General features: G+C 43.6%; 1 protein-coding gene across 1 annotated transcript; it reads right to left on the bottom strand.

Moving 5' to 3' along the window:
• Positions 1–1,875: 1,875 nt before the first annotated feature.
• On the bottom strand, positions 1,876–18,420 carry LOC308285476 (hydroxysteroid 11-beta-dehydrogenase 1-like protein; the record flags this gene model as incomplete). Its single annotated transcript, XM_080726245.1, has 7 exons — positions 18,305–18,420; positions 16,259–16,389; positions 13,188–13,299; positions 7,457–7,548; positions 4,409–4,502; positions 3,796–3,961; positions 1,876–2,053 (listed from the first exon to the last, which is right to left on the bottom strand). The coding sequence occupies exons 1-7, from the start codon at positions 18,387–18,389 to the stop codon at positions 1,876–1,878; spliced, it is 858 nt and encodes a 285-aa protein (XP_080582371.1). The 5' UTR covers positions 18,390–18,420.
• Between the last annotated feature and the right edge of the window lie 561 nt (positions 18,421–18,981).

The raw sequence follows: 18,981 nt of genomic DNA on the forward strand, positions 1-18,981 counted from the left end.
TTGTAGATCAGCTATTTTCGGCAAAGAGCTTTGGTGTAGAGGGGAAAAAGAGCAGACTAAATACAGAGTGAAAGGTGAAGTTTTTAAGTATTGACGGTTCAAGCGGTAATATAATGTACTTGATAAGTCTTTTTTTCACTCTATCAAATGCCAAAAAATAGCCGATCTATTGCGACGCGTTGTGAGCTTGTAGATCTGCTCTTTTTTGGCAAATGTTCCACCCCAGGATAATGGATTTTGATTATCGCGATAATAATGTAAATTATTTTGTCATAATAATCGTAATATGAAATGTACATATCGTCCCATGATCTCCATCCCTACTTGCGACAGGCGTTGTCCCCCGTTTGAGTAAAAGATGAATTTATAAAATAAATACAATATTTAAGGTGTTTTGAGTTATAGAGGGAAATTGCAACGTTCCCTTTGAGAGTGGTGATCCTGGAAGCTCTGAAGACGCAAATGACGATAATAACCATTCATTCTGAAGTACCATATCTTCTGCGGTTAAGGCAGACGCTCCATTGAACGTAACTAACGACTTCTGGCGACTACAAGGTTTTACGACCCATTAGTCCTCGTAGATCGTCAGGGAAAAAAGATATGAATGGCTTTAGGTTGGACAACAACACCTTCTGTGCTACAGCGTCACACAGAAGCATCAACTGTAGCAGATCGGGGGCACGGTGGCGCTGTCGGTAGCGCTGTCGCCTCAAGGCTAGAAGGTCCTGGGTTCGATTCCTGCTGGGGACGCTGTGGGCGCTGGGGGGCGTGTTCTCTCCTCCGTGTCATCAGTGCCCGCACCCTAGGTGGGGTTGGCGAAAGGGCCTTTCTGTGTGGAGTTTGCATGTTCTCCCTGTGTCTCCTAGGGTAGGTATACCCTCACAAAAACATGCAGTAATCCTGGTCTCTATACTGCCTCCCCCTGGCCAGCCCGGGGCGCGAAATGGAGGGGATAGGAACTGGTTGGAATAACGTGTTCCTTCACGTGCTACGTCCAACCGGGGAAACTCCCCCCCCCCTGTCAGGTGCAAAGAAGCGGCTTGGACTCCTCATGCATAGAAGGAAGCATGAGGTCAGTCCGTTGCTCTCCCCAGGTTGGCAGAGGGAGTGTAGCATCCAGGATTACACAAGACAATTGACACTGGGTGAAAATAATGGGTTGCAAAATCCGTGGGATAAAAACAAAGTATCAGATCCTGATCCACAAGCTTGAAACCAAGTTTCGAACTTGTCGATCAGCTACTTTTGATGGTTTTTAATTTGAATCGTGAAAAGCAACGGTTTCGCACAGACGAGGTTTCCAGACGACTCAGACGATGTCTGTTCCTCACAGGGCCGGATCTACAATATGGGCACTTTGGGCACATGCCCAGGGGCCCTTGGCATCAGGGGGCACAAAAAAAATATTTAGTTGTTATCTAATTCGAATGAAATACATTAAATGATGCCCCCAACCATCCAAATTTGCGTGTTTTATTGTTGAGAATGCTGCTGCTAGTGCGATTGTGTATAGTACAATGTGCCACAAGCGCTCGGCTGCTCGCTACCTGCTTGCCTGGCAGCGCACACTGAGCGCTTCAGCAGCAGCATTTTTGGGGGAAGGATATGGCTTGTTTTGACCATGTAGTAGTACTATAATACAGTAGTACATTGTTATTTATTTTGATTGTCAGTGGCCACACTGCCACTATTTCTTAACTCAGACTGTTATTGTCTTAAGTGTGTTCACTGGCTGCTGATATCGTTAAGCTACTTTTTAAAATGCTGAAAACAGTTAGTTTGCAGCCCTGTAGCGCGTACATAGAGGGGGGGCCCATGGAGCTTCAGTGCCCAGGGGCCCTCAGAGGTGTTAATCCTGGCCTGGAAACTTCCTCAGTACGTGTAGGAGTGTTGAATGCACAGGTCCCTGAAGAAGGGGAACCAGTCTCTGAAGAGGCAGGTGAAGTAGGTGTACAGGGGGTAGTAGGACTCCTTCTGCTGCGTGGCCCCGGCCTTGATGAGGTGCAGCGCTGCCTCGCTGGCCGGGTAGGCTGTCATGCTGGTGAAGCCCCTGGAGGGGGGGGGGGGGGGGGGGGGAGGAAACAGTGGCGTCAGTTCAGAAAAAGCTAAGGTATGGCAACATGACCGGTGTCTTGCAAGACACCGGTCATGTTGCCATACCTTAGCAACAGGCATGATACATTTATTTCAAGACCCAATGAAATGACTATTTTGGGTATTTTATTTTGAAGTTTCAGTTTGAAAAGGAAGCCTGTGTGTTTCTGAACCAATCCGAGGGGACCAGCCCTTCAGGCGATGGGATTTAAAATCTGAGTAATGGGAGTAATGGGAGCCAGCAATGGGAAACAAACAGGTGAATGTAATCAAAGGTTCATTTATATGCAAGCGGACCTGTCTATGTCATCACTTTTTGCATTTCTGTTCACAGGAAGTAATTAAGAATGGCCTATTTAGGGACCTTTGATATAAATATACACAAACATTGTTTATTTTCTATTTCTTTGGCATCTGTTAGGTATGGCGATATTATCACTACAAATATGCTCTAAAAGTGTAAAAAACATGTTTTTGATTTCACCCTGTCTTTAAAGAAGTACATTCAAATTTTCCCCGGCCGTTTCTATGGTTTCTTGGGCTGGATATGGCAGCCTGGAACGGTTGTTCAAGTGCAGCTAAACTTGGCATGTTAGTAAACGTTGCCACAATTAACAATAATGAATTGCAACTGTGCAGCTGACCTGCAGAACCTGGGAATATACCATTCTGTCAAGATGGGGAGAATACAAGTGTGAAGAATATAATTCTAATACATAATAACCAGCACAGATAGACAAAGAGACATTCATGGATTTATAGTTAAAAGTAACTTTTATTTTCCGCCCTGGACCCAGGGTATGGCAGCTGCATACCCCTGCCATACCCAATTGACGCCCCTGGGAGGAAACACGCCTTCTTTAACCCATTAAAACCTGAAAAATACCTCAAAATGTCCTCTAAATCCTAATGGTTTTCTGAAAAACCTATGTTTCTTTATCTGTGTTTTTTAATGTCAAGGAGAAGTAGAATTATGTGTATTTGAACGCGGACCCCCATCTCAAAATATTTTGTTCCAGGGACGCAAAGATTTGAGTAAAAAATGTCTGCTTTAAAATAATATATATGTCAAAGATTTGCTATTTTCAAAAATAGCAGATGTAACAAGCTCAAAGCGTGGCACTTGGTGCCGTGCTTTGAGCTTGTATCTGCTATTTTTGAATATGCCAATAGGTTTAAGTGGTAACTTACGTGACACAGATGCGTTCCCAATTCGTGAATTTTTTTGACAATTTGTGACAATTTGTAAAACATCCTGACAAATCGTGCAAAATTGTGAAATGTGAAAATATTCTCCCAATGGCCAGTGACAAAACAGTAACTCCAGCGTCGTTTTGGTTAAACTGAAGTTGCTACTTTTAAATTCAATCATAAAGCAGGGGTCTTCAACAATAGCCGATCTACAAGCTCACAACGTTCACGTTGTGAGCTTGTAGAGCTTGTAGATCTGCTATTTCTTTTATTTTTTACTTTAAGTACATTTTGATGCCAACACTTTCATACTTTTACTCAAGTGCATTTTGAATTCCAGACAGAGTATTTCTACACTGCAGTATGGATACTTGTTTTTCTTCTTGAAAATAGTAAAAAAGGGCAAAGAAGTTTAGGGGTCTAGGGACAAAAATAGGGCCCTGTGTCTCTGTGAGGCTAACCTGACTTTCTCCATAGCAGACTCTGTGTCTAATATGTGAGTCTGACCTGACTTTCTCCACAGCAGACTCCGTGTCGATGAGGCCCAGGGTGCTGATGGTCAGCGACACGTTGCTCCGCTGCATGGCCAGCTCGTGCTGCAGCGTGCCGAAGAATCCGTTCAGCGCAAACTTAGTGGCCGAGTACGGCCCCGTGAAGGGAGTGGTCATCTTACCTGAGGATTGAAACACAGTTAATAGGCCATGTGTTCAGCTATGAGACATGACTCCTGGTACATACGGTATGCTATAAGATCCACTGTTGCAGTATCACAACATTTGTATTTTATAAAAATACAAATGTGTCTTGGTATAGTGGGCAGGTGGTTAAAAAGTCTAGCTCTGTTTCTATACCACATTTTGTGTGCAGTGGGTGCATAGTCTATCTTCCCTTGGGAGCGGGCTCTGTCTGTGGCGGCCTTTCTCTATTGCAAGGCTGTGTTCGCTGAGTCTGTACCTAGTCAAGGCTTTCCTAAGTTTTGGGTCATTTACTGTGCTCAGATATTCTGCTAATGTATATTCTCTTTTTAGTGCCAGAAAGCATTCCATTTTGCTTTGTTTTTGGGTTGTCTCTTAACAGTATGTCAGGTAGCTTTCTTTTTGTTTTCTTACAATCAACTCACCCAGCAGAGAGGACACAACTATGATGCTACCAGAGCTCTGCTCCAGCACCGGCAACGCAGCTGACACCATGTTCACATAACTGAAGAAATTCACCTATAAGAGAGAAGAAACAGTATACACCAGGGGTATTCAACTAGATTAGGCAGGGGGCCACAATTGTAAAATGACTTGAAGTCAGGGGCCACAAAACTGTTACTACAAAAATGAACAAATGTTCAACAGTTTGACCATTTGTTGTGTGCTATAGGTCTGATAGGACACAACAATGGACATTTGTCCATTATATAACTTATTAGGGCCTGATTTATACTGCATTCTTGCATTTTGATGCACATAGGATAATGTCTGTGGCAGTCCTTTATAGTGCACAGGCTTTGATTCTGATATTAAGATAATACGAAGTAGATGTTTCAGTATGTTCTATGCACGGATCCCTGGCATGGACGGATGCATCTTTGTGAGAAAATATATTGGAGACAGACTTGCACGTTGAAGTGTTTACATGTTCGTATAAATGAAAGGTTTTTGCATTTTGGTTATGTCTGAGGCCTGAGCACTCAGCTGATGAAAGCCCAGGGTCTCATGTGTTTCATGAACCAGTTGAGAGCTCTGCCATCTTTCAGACAAGACCTCTATTTAGGATGAACAAAAACATATTTTGTAAAACCCTCAAGTGGATGAAGATGGATGGACAGTGCACTGCAGATGGAGAATTATTTCTTTCATGTAATGGACAACATCCTCTCAATATTCAGAAATAGTTGCAACAAATGGATGGATATGGCATGTGATGAACGGACTGCACTCAAAACTCATCTGTTGCTACCTGGCTACATGAAAAAAATTAAAAAATAAAATAAAACAAATGAATTGAACGCTACATCATTTTGAAAGTATACTGAGATGTACAGAAATAGTAAAATGTTTCTTAAAAATGGTCTTTATACTTTACTTTGATACTTAAATACCTTTTAACACCAGATACCTTTCTACATGTGAACTGCAACGCTTTGACCCAAGTTATTTTCTTATGGAAGATTTTAACTTTTACAATAATGAAATATCTGTACGATATCTGTACTTTTACTCAAGTAATGCCTTTAGTATAATTATGTGCCAGTGTTTTTTCGCCATGTTTAACGTGTAAGAAATCATGAAGCAGTTGCACCTTTGTTACATGGCAGCTGGACAGCTGCCTTCGCACCATGAAAGTAATAAAATAATAAATATTTGGAATCTGGAATGGGGCCACAAGAAAGCTCCCCAGGGGCCGGATTCGGCCCACGGGCCGCCAGTTGAATAGCACTGGTATACACCAACCAATGACAACTAAGCACTAAGTTACCTACGTATAAGCTCATGTGTGTGGTTGGAGACTCTAGAAAGGACAATATTAACTAGAAATACTGTTCCTTCGAAACAGTGTGGGCTCGGTTCCAACCCAACAAATAGGATACTTTAAGGTACTGTAAGGTACAGTACCTTACAGTATTGTACTGTACCTTACTATACTGTACTGCACCTTACTGTACTGTACTGTACTGTACTGTACTGTACTGTACTGTAACTTACTGTACTTTACTGTACTCTACTGTACTGTACTTTACTGTATTCTACTGTAACTTACTGTACTTTACTGTACTCTACTGTACCTTACTGTACTGTACTCTACTGTACCTTACTGTACTGTACTCTACTGTACCTTACTGTACTGTACTGTACCTTACTGTACTATACTATACTGTACTCTACTGTACCGTACTGTACCTTACTGTACTGTACTCTACTGTACCTTACTATACTGTACTTTACTGTACTCTACTGTACTTTACTGTACTCCACTGTACCTTACTGTACTTTATTCTACTTTACTGTACTTTATTGTACTTTACTGTACTCTACTGTACCTTACTGTACTGTATTGTACTTTACTGTACTGTACTCTACTGTACCTTTCTGTACTGTACCTTTCTGTACCTTACTGTACTTTACTGTACTCTACTGAACCTTACTGTACTTTTACTGTACTCTACTGAACCTTACTGTACTGTACATATTCTATGTGTTCTAGATCTACATTTTTGATTCTGTGTTTGGGAACCAGCAACTGTCAAATGGACTCCAACTGTAGTGGAGTATATTGATTGCATATACTGTAGGCTAACAATCCCAGATCACATATGTCCTCCACTATGTCTATAACCAAGGCGTTCTTCTATGTGGCCACTCCAGACTGAGGAGTGGAGCATGGCTTTTATTGTGTTTGTGGATCTGACTTGGAAATGCATTGGTTTTGATATCTCCCTGACAACCAACAACAACCACTAATATGGCTGACTGTCCCTGCGGGCTCTAGGATATATGGCTATGGGATTTACATCCCATCGCCCGGACTTGATTCTTGATCACAGCTGTGTAATCAGTAGAGTGGAGAGGGACATTTATTTATAGTTTTAACTATAACTATAGTTTTATACATCACACAGCTTAGACATTTGGATCAAATCAGAGAGCAGACCTGTGTGAACGCAATGATATAGATAGCATATCTGAAGTGTGAACACTGCAGCCACAGCGCCTTAACATAAACATGGGTCTATTATCCTTCTCCCCACTCACTAAACCCATTGGAAATGCATTGGGTGCTTAAAGTTAAACATTTTTATTTTTTTATATTTATACTACAAAACATTTCAAAACCAAAAATACAAGCACACTTGTCCTCAGTAAGCTGAACACATAAAAATTTGAATGGTGTTGAAAGGTGTAAGCGTTTAAGAGATGAAGCGCGCCAAAGTTTTGAGGAGATACACATATATAAATAAACAAATAAATAAATAATGAAGATAACATACGTGTGCTCGCCTTCCAGGCGAGCCCACAACTATATATATCATAGACTTTTAGCGAAAACCTTTAAGTGAATGCTCCGGACAACTGAATTTCCCCCTTGGGATAATAAAGGTATCCATCTATCTATCTATCTATATCTATCCTATCACTGTGGATACAAAAGTGAGATATAGAGTGGCAACATACCAACATACCTGCATGAGTGATTTGACATGATCCCCATCTCTGTTCCACATGGCAAACGGGGTTCCTCCAATGTGATTCAGGACAAGAAAGTCCAGCCCACCTGGAAAAACACACGCACGCACGCACGCACGCACGCACGCACGCACGCACGCACGCACGCACGCACACACACACACACACACACACACACACACACACACACACACACACACACACACACACACACACACACACACTTATGAAGACTTCACATCATCTGCATGCGTTTACCTTCAAAATAAATAAATGCTAATTAAGGAACCAGCCAGAAGAGTCTTACTTTGAAGACAACCAGATTAAAATCATCGCTGTCGGGTAGAGACAGCGATGTCTAAAAACAGGTTATTTATTTATTTTCCATTTCCTGAAAGGTTACGGACATCATTGTAAATGGACTGCATTTATGTAGCGCTCTTCTCCAAAGCGCTTTACATTACAATGTTCTTCACATTAACCCATTCACACACAGACGGCGGAGGAAACCATGCAAGGCACCAACCTGCTCATCGGGAGCAGGTAGGGGTTCACAGTGACCGAGGGGACACTTCCACACATAACCAGGCGGAGCCGGGATATCGAACATGGAACCTTCGGATTCCAAGACGGGCGCTCTACCTCCTGAGCCACTGCCACCCCAACATACAAGGTTTCTGGCCGACAGTGACGATGATATATATATATACAGGGACGTGCAGAGAACGTTAGAAAGGCAGGGGCTGACATTTCTAAAAGGGCCTTTTGGTTTAAATAGCAGACCTCCAAGCTCACAACGCGTCGCAGCTTGGAGGTCGGCTATTTTCAGTGCGTGATAATACACTGAACTAAGCAGAATCAAGTCAATACTGGAGATGTGGCGTAACGGCATGGATTTCTACACAGAGAGGGCAATTGTTTCAACATAAGATGCTGCATACCAAGTTCAGGAGAGTTTGGACAAGGCAATTCTCTTGAATGCTGCCTTCAGGTATGGCATGGAAAGAGGACATTTGCATTTCTTTCACCATAGTAAACACTGCATTCTTGGTCTGGAGAGGGCACCTTTTACAGACGGATAAAAGGGCAGGGGCTCAAGCCCGCTTTGATGTCTACGTGTGCACGTGCAACGATACATGTATTCGTATTGAACCGTTCGATACGAGGGTGTACCAAACCGAATGACCCTGTACCGAACAATACAATACAATACCACTCCACATTCACATTCCACTGGAACCCCCTCAAGGACCCCTAGGGGTCCACAGAGACCACTTAGAGAACCACTACCCTAGGTTGGGTACCGTATTGTTCAAAGTTAAAACAAAAAAAATACGTAGTTATAAAAATACATTTAAATCAAGGACATTTCTGTTTATTTTTTGTATCGAAAAAGTATCGAACCGTGACACCAAAATATCGAACCGAACCGTGAATTGTGTAAACCGTTGCATATATACTGTATATATATATATATATATATGATGATGATGATGATGATGATAAAATGATGTCCTTTACAGACTATACTGTTCTGTTCTATCCAATCAGAGGTAAGTTATCGAGCTACAGTATATTACAGGTCACTTCTAAATTGGTGCTGGGAAAAAAAAATCACACCCGTGTGAAGTGGAGCTGTGTGTGTGTGTGTGTGTGTGTGTGTGTGTGTGTGTGTGTGTGTGTGTGTGTGTGTGTGTGTGTGGATCATGTGTACCGATTTTTGTGACATTTGAAGAAAATATGTAGGAAAAGGAGCAAAAAGTGTGTTTTGGAGAAAATTCAAGATGGCGGAAAATCTATCATGGCGCAAATGGGCGTGGCCTATATGGGGAGATGCGTCATGACCCAAGGAATCCAGGGAAAAAATATTTTTAATTTTCCGACCTACGGTTCAAGAGTTACAGGCCAAAACGTAAAGTGGGGTGTTATGGCGCCACCATGCGGCCAAATGACACAATTATTTTTTATTTAATCCTTGAAATCATTATGAACCTCCTCTCCAAGTCTTGAAACTCTAGCCCCTATGGTTTGCGAGAGACAAATAATTGAATGTGAGTTTTTGCGATTCCCATTAGAAGTCAATGGGGAAAATTAATTCACTAATAAATTAATATCAATTAAACTATTGAACCTTTCTCTTAGCAAGTTACTAGCCCACGATTCCCGAGTAAGCCGGTCGATTTGACATATGGCGCGAGTGTGTGGTGGCAAAACTGTGGGACTAGTAGCGTGCCGAAGTTTAGGAAGTTCAGGCTACATACAGACACACACACAGACAGACACACAGACAGACCCACACAGCCACGTATAGGGAGCCTGTGCTTCACACAGCTCCAAAAATCACACCCGTGTGAAGTGGAGCTGTGTGTGTGTGTGTGTGTGTGTGTGTGTGTGTGTGTGTGTGTGTGTGTGTGTGTGTGTGTGTGTGTGTGTGTGGATCATGTGTACCGATTTTTGTGACATTTGAAGAAAATATGTAGGAAAAGGAGCAAAAAGTGTGTTTTGGAGAAAATTCAAGATGGCGGAAAATCTATCATGGCGCAAATGGGCGTGGCCTATATGGGGAGATGCGTCATGACCCAAGGAATCCAGGGAAAAAATATTTTTAATTTTCCGACCTACGGTTCAAGAGTTACAGGCCAAAACGTAAAGTGGGGTGTTATGGCGCCACCATGCGGCCAAATGACACAATTATTTTTTATTTAATCCTTGAAATCATTATGAACCTCCTCTCCAAGTCTTGAAACTCTAGCCCCTATGGTTTGCGAGAGACAAATAATTGAATGTGAGTTTTTGCGATTCCCATTATAAGTCAATGGGGAAAATTAATTCACTAATAAATTAATATCAATTAAACTATTGAACCTTTCTCTTAGCAAGTTACTAGCCCACTATTCCCGAGTAAGCCGGTCGATTTGACATATGGCGCGAGTGTGTGGTGGCAAAACTGTGGGACTAGTAGCGTGCCGAAGTTTAGGAAGTTCAGGCTACATACAGACACACACACACACAGACAGACAGACCCACACGGCCACGTATAGGGAGCCTGTGCTTCACACAGCTCCAAAAAGATAATAAAAAAAATCCAACACTTCAACACACAGAGAGGCTGGCAGAAAGGGTGAAGAGTAACGCCTCCCCTCCCCCTCCCCCTCCCCCACCCCACCCCCCTGCTGCTCTGCAGATTGGCGGCTTGCTGCCGATTCATTTATAAAACCCGTGGAATTGCTTTTGTTGCTAAGCAACGTAAAACAAACGTCAACTGGGCAAGCTGTTGACTAGCACTCAATGTGTACCGTATATATATATATATACTGTATATATGGTGACGTTTCTAGTCCCCCACCCCCCCGGAAAAGAAATTCTGAAATGATGTACCGAGGAAAAAGCCTGTCCACTGTGGGGTTGGAGTGGTGGTCAAAGTGGGTTCCAGGGACCCCCATGGTTCCTTCAGGGGTTTCCAGATTGGACCCTTATGGGTCTGTGAGAGTGTACACATGGAACCAAATGGATCCTTACAGGTCTGTAATTGACAGTGTGCAAAAGGTTGCGGGTCTATTTGGGTCCATTGGTACACTCTCAGAGTTATGGGGTTGCTTGCAATGAATACGTCTGAGAACCACTGGTTTAGAGGGTGTTGTTAACAGCATTCAGCTTTGTTTAGTGAATAAAATATGCTCTATAAAAGCTGTAGAGTATGATACTTAAGACACCTCGCCCTAAAGGGGGAGGTTGTGGCATCACTGGCCATCTGGCCAGTGATGTATATCAGACGAGTTACCCATATATGGAGACCCCTGGTACCCATGTACAGACCCTTGGCTTTGATAGAGAGAGTTACGACACTTACTTCGACTCCCATTGTAAGCGTGGAAAGCATAGTGGAAAGCTAGCTTAGCCTAGCTTACTGGAGCCTGTTCTCATTCTTAGGGAGCCTCTGCTGCTCTTCAGCCCCGTCTGCCCCCATTATAACCGAGGCATTTTCACTCGCTGGTAAGTAGACTAAATCATGTCTTTTCCACCCCTTTTAATGCATTCACGGGCCTCTCCAAGGTAGACAACATTACTAAAAGGGTGAAAAAGACGTGATTTAGTCTACTTACCAGGGAGTGAAAATGCCTCGGTTATAATGGGGGCGGACGGGGCTGAAGAGCAGCAGAGGCTCGCTAAGAATGAGAACAGGCTCCATGCCTTCGAAGCCACTTCCGGTCTGCGGCGAGATCAAAGCGTGTCGCCACTCTGCTTACACCGCTCTGCCCATGGAGATCCATGTACTGTATATGGAGATATGCTGTGAGAGCCCAAACATGCTTACTCAGTTATTCGTTGTCTATGACACCTAACATCATACCCTTTTATGCCCATACATGGAGATCCCTGTCTGTAGAATCAGCCACACAGATATGGGCTGTCTTGGCCATCTGTCTTGACCATATATGGATTCTGTTAGTGTGGTATGTGGCCGATGTGGCCTCCATATATCGGCATTCCCATATGAAGTCCTGTTAGATATGGGCTTAAAGTTATACCATGTAACTTTTTTTATAAAACAAATCTTAAAATGGTCCTAGCTGTTAAATCGCTAAAGTTTTAGAACCCCCACTCCGTTATTTTCAGCTTCTAAAGCCTTCTCTTTATATGTTTTCTATGATCCCTGCCCGGGACCGGTTTTCGCGAAAAAATTGCGTCATCACACTACCGGCCAATCACAGCGAGGGTTATACACTGCCGGCCAATCACAGCGCAGAACATACACTGCCGAGCTCTCTGGTGGGTTTAGGAAACACGCCTTCAGGAAGTACACTGCAGTGTTTACACTGGAGGAGTCTAGCATGTAACTCCCCAACCGCTGCTCGTAGAAGGACACGGAAGACCTCATTGAAAGCGTCTCGGCGAGGCGAGGCGGACGCGGTGGTCTGACGGCCCGGTCCGCGAGCGAAAAACGGACGAAAAAAGCAAACGCGACCGCGGTTTGCTATACTGCTACAGACCACCAGTTGAGCAACTTACACAGTATAGCTTTAATATTGATGACATCAGGGAATTCCATATAATATGGGCATACATTTTTTTTTTTTTTTTTTTTTTTATCCCACGATTTTGTAACCCATTTTCACCCAGTGCCAATTGCATATGTAATCCTGGGCTCTGCTCTCCCTATGCCGCGCCTGGGGAGACAACGGACAAACCTCATGCCTCCATCAATGCATGGGTAGTCCAAGTTGTTTCTTTTCACCTGACAGGGGGGATTTCCCTGGGATGGACGTAGCACGTGGAAGGAACACGTTATTCCAACCAGTTCCTTTCCCCTCCATCAGGCGCCCCGTCTGGCCAGGGGGAGGCATTACTGAGACCAGGATTACTGCATGTTTTTGTGAGGGTATCAACCCTAGGAGACACGGGGAGAACATGCAAACTCCACACAGAAAGGCCCTATCGCCAACCCCACCTAGGGTGTGGGCGCTGATGATGCAGAGGGAGAAACACGCCCCCCAGCACCCACAGCGTCCCCCGGCGGGAATCGAACCCAGGACCTTCTAGCTGTGAGGCGACGCGCTAACCACTGCGCCACCGTGCCCCCTAGAGCATAGCATAGTTAAGGCCCCTCCACTTTGGGCCCTAGTAACTCAGTCCCACTTTGGGCCCTAGTAACTCAGTCCCACTTTGGGCCCTAGTAACTAGCCCCTGTGCAGGGCTTTGACTTCATGAGATGGAAGTGGAACGTACCCAGATGCTCCACCGCCAGGCTGAGCACCTTCTCGGGGTCAGAGGTCAGGGACATGTCCCCTGTCACATACACTATCTTCTGGGCCCCAAATGTCTGGCATTTTTCTGCCACCTACAGGACAGAAGCAGAATGGCACATGAATGACATAGTGGACCTCATCGGATTCGATGGACAACCATAAGCAGTAAGGTGTGTGTGTGTGTGTGTGTGTGTGTGTGTGTGTGTGTGTGTGTGTGTGTGTGTGTTTATCCCTGATTAGACAAACAACTATTGAGCCTCAAAATAACCAAATTTTGGCATTTTTTGTCAAAAATAGTCACACAGACACAAACCAAAGAGCAAAAAAATAATAGCAAATCTACAAGCTCACAACATATCACGAAGTGGCACGTTATGATGTTGCAGATCAGCTATTTTTGCTATCGCAAAAAATATATAGCCTACCCAAAATATAGGTCAACATTTGCAGATCTACAAGCTCAAAACCACAACTTAAGAGCTTGTAGATGGGCTATCTTTTGGAGAGAACTTTGGTATAGAGGTTAAAGAAAAAGAAGAAGAAAAACCTATAGCCTAGTGCTGGCCCATGGGGACAAAGTATAGGGTTTAGACTTTAGATGGTTAAAGAGGATGATTTTAGGTGGAAAGCTACAACAGATTAAAAACATGTCAGACTAGTAAGCAACACAGCTGCACCAAACAAATTAATAACCAAAGACGCCTCAGGGTGACAACAAGCGAGGCGAGGTCACGCCATGCCTTGGCCATCTGGCCAAAGGGATTTGGTTCCCCTGGCATCTCAGGGATCTCCATATATGGGCATAAAAGGGATTTGGTTCCCCTGGCATCACAGGGATCTCCATATCTCCATATATGGGCATAAAGGTATTTGGTTCCCCTGACATCACAGTGACTGTCCCTTTTATGCCCATATGGAGATCCCATATATTAACAAATCCCTTTTATGCCCACATATGGAGATATGGAGATCCCTGGGATGACAGGGGAACCAAATCCCTTTTATGCCCATATATGGAGAACCCTGATGTCCACATCACTGGGACATCACTGTGACTCTGTCCCTTTCAGGCCCATATATCGACATCCCTGATGTCCACATCACTGTGACATCACTGTGACTCTGTGCTACACTGGCCAGAAGGCCAAGTCAGGCGCTAAGCTGTGCCGGCCCGGTTCTGACAGTAAACTGCGACTCGCAATGAGTGTTAGATTTTCATAGATGAGGGCCGGCCAGTGTGCAAGCATGATAGACAGTATTGACACACCTAAAAATAACACACCCATATTATTTTGATTGGCTGCAGCTGTGTTGCTTACATCACTGTGTACTATAAGGTCGGCCTTATGCAGTTGTGTTGCTTACATCACTGTGTACTATAAGGTCAGCCTTATGCAGCTGTGTTGCTTACATCACTGTGTACTATAAGGTCAGCCTTATGCAGCTGTGTTGCTTACATCACTGTGTACTATAAGGTCAGCCTTATACAGTTACATCATTGTGTACTATAAGGTCAGCCTTATGCAGTTGTGTTACATCATTGTGTACTATAGTACACACTACACACAGTGTTGGCAGCCTGCCATGTTTTTACCCTGCTGTAGTTTTTCACCTGAGGTGGAAACCTAACTCAGCCTAAAGTGTGTCAATGCCCAAGAAGACCACAGAATATCACCACGTCAAGTGCAGGTGGCTTTTAGAGAAAGTGACAAAGGGAATAGAAGCAGAATAATGTATGAATGGTGAAGAACTGGGTGTGAAAGACCAAAAGGAAGGAAGTGAACAGCAGACGATATAGATCACACACACCATCTCTAGTATTATCTACTTTAACCATTATTTTATGTTTTAACTATTGAAAAATAGCAGGTATACAAGCTCACAGCGCCGAGTGCTGCGCTGCAAGCTTGTAGATCTGCTATTTTTGAAAAGCCGTGAAAATGTCTGCAATTATTTGAATATATGTATTTTTAAAGTGAACATTTGTCAAATATTTGCTTCTGGGGGGGTGCCTGCCTGGAACAACATATTTTGAGATGGCGGTCCGCGGCCAAATACATGACATTTCGGGGGTCCTTGACATGAAAAAAGTTTGAGAACCACTGATTTAGAAGGAGGATTTAGAAGACATTCATAGAATCGGGTGAAAACATTCCAAGACTTGCACAAATCTTCAGGATATTCAAGCAGAATAATTTATGAATGGTGAAGAGCTTGGGTGTGAAAGACAGAGAGGAAGGAAGAGAACAGCAGATGATACTGTAGATACAGTCAGGGGCGTCACCAGGGGGGAAATGTGGGACTGAGTTACTAGGGCCCAAGGTGGAGGGACCTTAATTATTTTATACTTTAGCTATTGAAAAATAGCAGATCTACAAGCTCACAGTGTGGCACTGAGTGCCACGCTGTGAGATTGTAGATCTGCTACTTTTTAAAAGTGGTGAAAATGTGTGAAAATCGTTGAATATATGTATTTTTTAAGCGAACATTTTTAACTAAAATTTTGCTTCTGGAGGGTCCCTGGAACTAAATATTTTGAGATGGGGGTCCGTGGCCAAATACGTATCATTTTGATTTGACGTATCATTACGTATTCATTTTGACATGAAAAGGTTTGAGCACCACTGACATAGAAACATAGGTTTTTCAAAAAACCTCAGAAGGATTTGAAATATTCCAAGACTTGCACACATTTTCACGATTTTTCAAAAAAATAGCAGATCTTCAAGCTCGCAGCGCGGCAGCTTGTATATCTGCTATTTTTCAATAGCTAAAGCAAAAAATAACGCGTTCCCAGTCTAAATGGGTTAAAGCCCTTCCCCCCTATGAACATTCATGGGGGGCCCAGCAGTGAACCCTTGTACCCAGGGCCCCAGAGTTTGGTGTGACACCCCTGGATACAGTAGATAGATCAACACACACACACACACACACACACACACACACACACACACACACACACACACACACACACACACACACACACACACACACACACACACACACACACACACACACACACCAGGCAAACAACATCTCAGGAGCGCAGACCTTCTGCAACGCCGCCTCTCGCCTCGCCGTTATGACAATCTGGGCACCCAGCCTGGCATAGTGGTACGCCAACTGTTCTCCGATGCCCGTGCTGGCACCCGTCACCAGCACCCTGGCACCCCTCACCGAGTCTGCATGGGGAGGAGGAGGAGGAGGAGGAGGAAGAGCTTGTCAGCTGTCAGGGCGATGTGAGGCGCCGAGCGAAATCACAAATCATTGCTGTATTATAGTTATTATGTCCGTCAATCAAGGCCGGGGTCTACACGCTGCTCTGCATATGGAACAATTATAGGGTGGGGAATGAATGTGAAACGCTTCACTTTACAGGGTTTTTTCCACTCAATTCATGCTTCAATCCGGCTCAATTTGATGTTTGCAATAATTAATGATAATTTATGTTATCAGTGGTGTGCTACAACGTATCGTCTTAGAATATCTGCCCTGTAAGATGAAAGAGTCAACAAATGTTAATAACAAAATATAGACTTATTGACTGCTTGGACCAAATCAATATGGATTTTGTTGTAATTATTAGCCTAACATTTTATTATTTAACTATTATGGCAATCTTTAACCTAAATGACCTGCTGACAGATAGGCCTAAATTGACAAGGTAAGTTTAAACCATTGATGATTTTGGTAAAGGGTAAACGTCACCAATTCTCAACCTATAGCTTCAAATAACTGGTCCTTTGATGCTCATTGTAAAGTGGTAAAAAAATGTTTTAAGATTATTCTTGGGACTCTTTAAGCCTTTACTGATAGGTATACAGTAGGTTGACAGGACATGGAAAGAGAGATGGGGACACGCAGCCAAGGTCGTCAGGATCGGGACTCGAACCCACAACACGCTGTCAGGCCAGATTAGCAGCCTATAGGTGCCTGGACCACAGGGACGTGCTGGGCCCCTGATTCAGCCCGGGAAAAAGAGTTGGAGAGGCCCTCATTGCGCGCTATAGAGAGAGATGTCTCTCTATAGCGCTGCTGCTACTCAAAGATTTACCATTTCAGATCATGACAAGTGACAAGCCAGTGGGCCAATTACAGTACATGAGTTATATTTCGTCGTTGCCGGGTGGAAACTTTGTATGTCCAAAACCGTTTGTTTTGTATTTATCATTTTAAAAATGATTTAAACTAGTGAAAACAGCAGATCTACAAGCACACAACGCCTCGCACCGCGAGGCGTTGTGTGCTTGTAGATCTGCTGTTTTCACAACTTTTGTGCGACGGCCTTGTATGATGAAGCAGGGCTTTGCTTTGTGAAAAAGTGTATAAATTTGAAACTTGGAGATACAAGGTTTCTGCCCGACAGTTACGATTTACTTTGTTGGCCGCATAGCCCCCAAAATGGAACGAAGGCCGACATTTTATTTTAATTTTTTTCCTAATGGCCGGCCTGGACCGGCCGGGAATGAACCGGCCGTTCGGGAGTTGTCCCGCTTTTCCCAATGGCCAGCTCGTCCCTGCCGTAGAGTGTCTGAAACCCTGCCTGGGTTTAAATCATGTTTAAACTCAACTCACTGTGGTACTCCTTGTAGATCTGCTTTTGAATACTTGGAAATGAGACATTCGGCATAACAAGCACTTTTGCTTTTGGTACATTTTGATGCCAATACCTTTCTATTTACTTTGTTTACTTGTAACAGAGTATTTCTACATTGCAGTATTGATACTTTTAAAAAGTGAAGCGCTGGGACCTTTCCCACCACTGCCTAAATGCTAGGTTGCACCAGTATGTCATCAATGCTCATCAAACTATAAAATCATAACGTTGTTGTCAGGTGGAAACCTCATATGTCCAAAGCGTTTGTATTTATCATTTTAAAAATGATCTAAAATAGTGAAAATAGCCGATCTACAAGCACTACAAGCACACAACGTGCGAGGCGTTGTGTGCTTGTAGATCTGCTATTTTCACTAGTTTTGTGCGACAGTCTTGTATGATGAAGCAGCTATCTAGGGCTTCACTTTACGAAGAAACATACACATTTTCAAACTTGGAGATACAAGGTTTGTGCCCGACAGCGACGATAACCTTCTCACCGGGGTCAAAGGTGTCCCTCCAGCAGAAAGCCCACAGAACCATGGCAGGTACAAGCAGTATCTTTGACCCTCCTGGGAGCTTCATAATGACCACTTCAACTCAACAACACCATGCACCAGGAGGTCAGCAGAAGGACCTCTGATCCTGCTCCAAAGCCCAGGGTCCGACGATCGATGAGCTCCAACGCAGAAGTCTGTTCTGAAACAGCAACGCGTCGTGATTGTCCAACTTAAACGTATTATAATCCCCAACTTCACGTAGACTGCAGCGCTGTAGATTGAGCTGACTTATTCAGCTGATCCTTGTGGCTTCTTCTCAAGCTTATAGCTGCTTTATAAAATAACAACTTCTTCACACGCTAATAGCTGGTTTCAAAAGGACAGCACTATCAGATAGACAGCTGCTATCAGGGTGAATGGACTATATACCTGCACTGGGGCGGAGCCTATGACTCTATGGACGGAGCAGGCCATGGTAATAATCAGAGCCATTCAAGGAGAGTTGCGTCATATCCGCTCACTTCATGGGGCCTTGTCTTCTACATACACATCTATTGGCGAATAGTGACAAAGCACTGAACCGGAAGTTTACAGAATGCATTGGAGTCTATGAGGGAAATACAAACAGTGACATTTCGAGTTACATGAACCGCATGTGACCGGTTCTCTGACCCAGC

This window comes from Nannobrachium achirus, assembly GCF_963921795.1.
Source record: "Nannobrachium achirus genome assembly, chromosome: 5".
NCBI lineage: Eukaryota > Metazoa > Chordata > Actinopteri > Myctophiformes > Myctophidae > Nannobrachium > Nannobrachium achirus.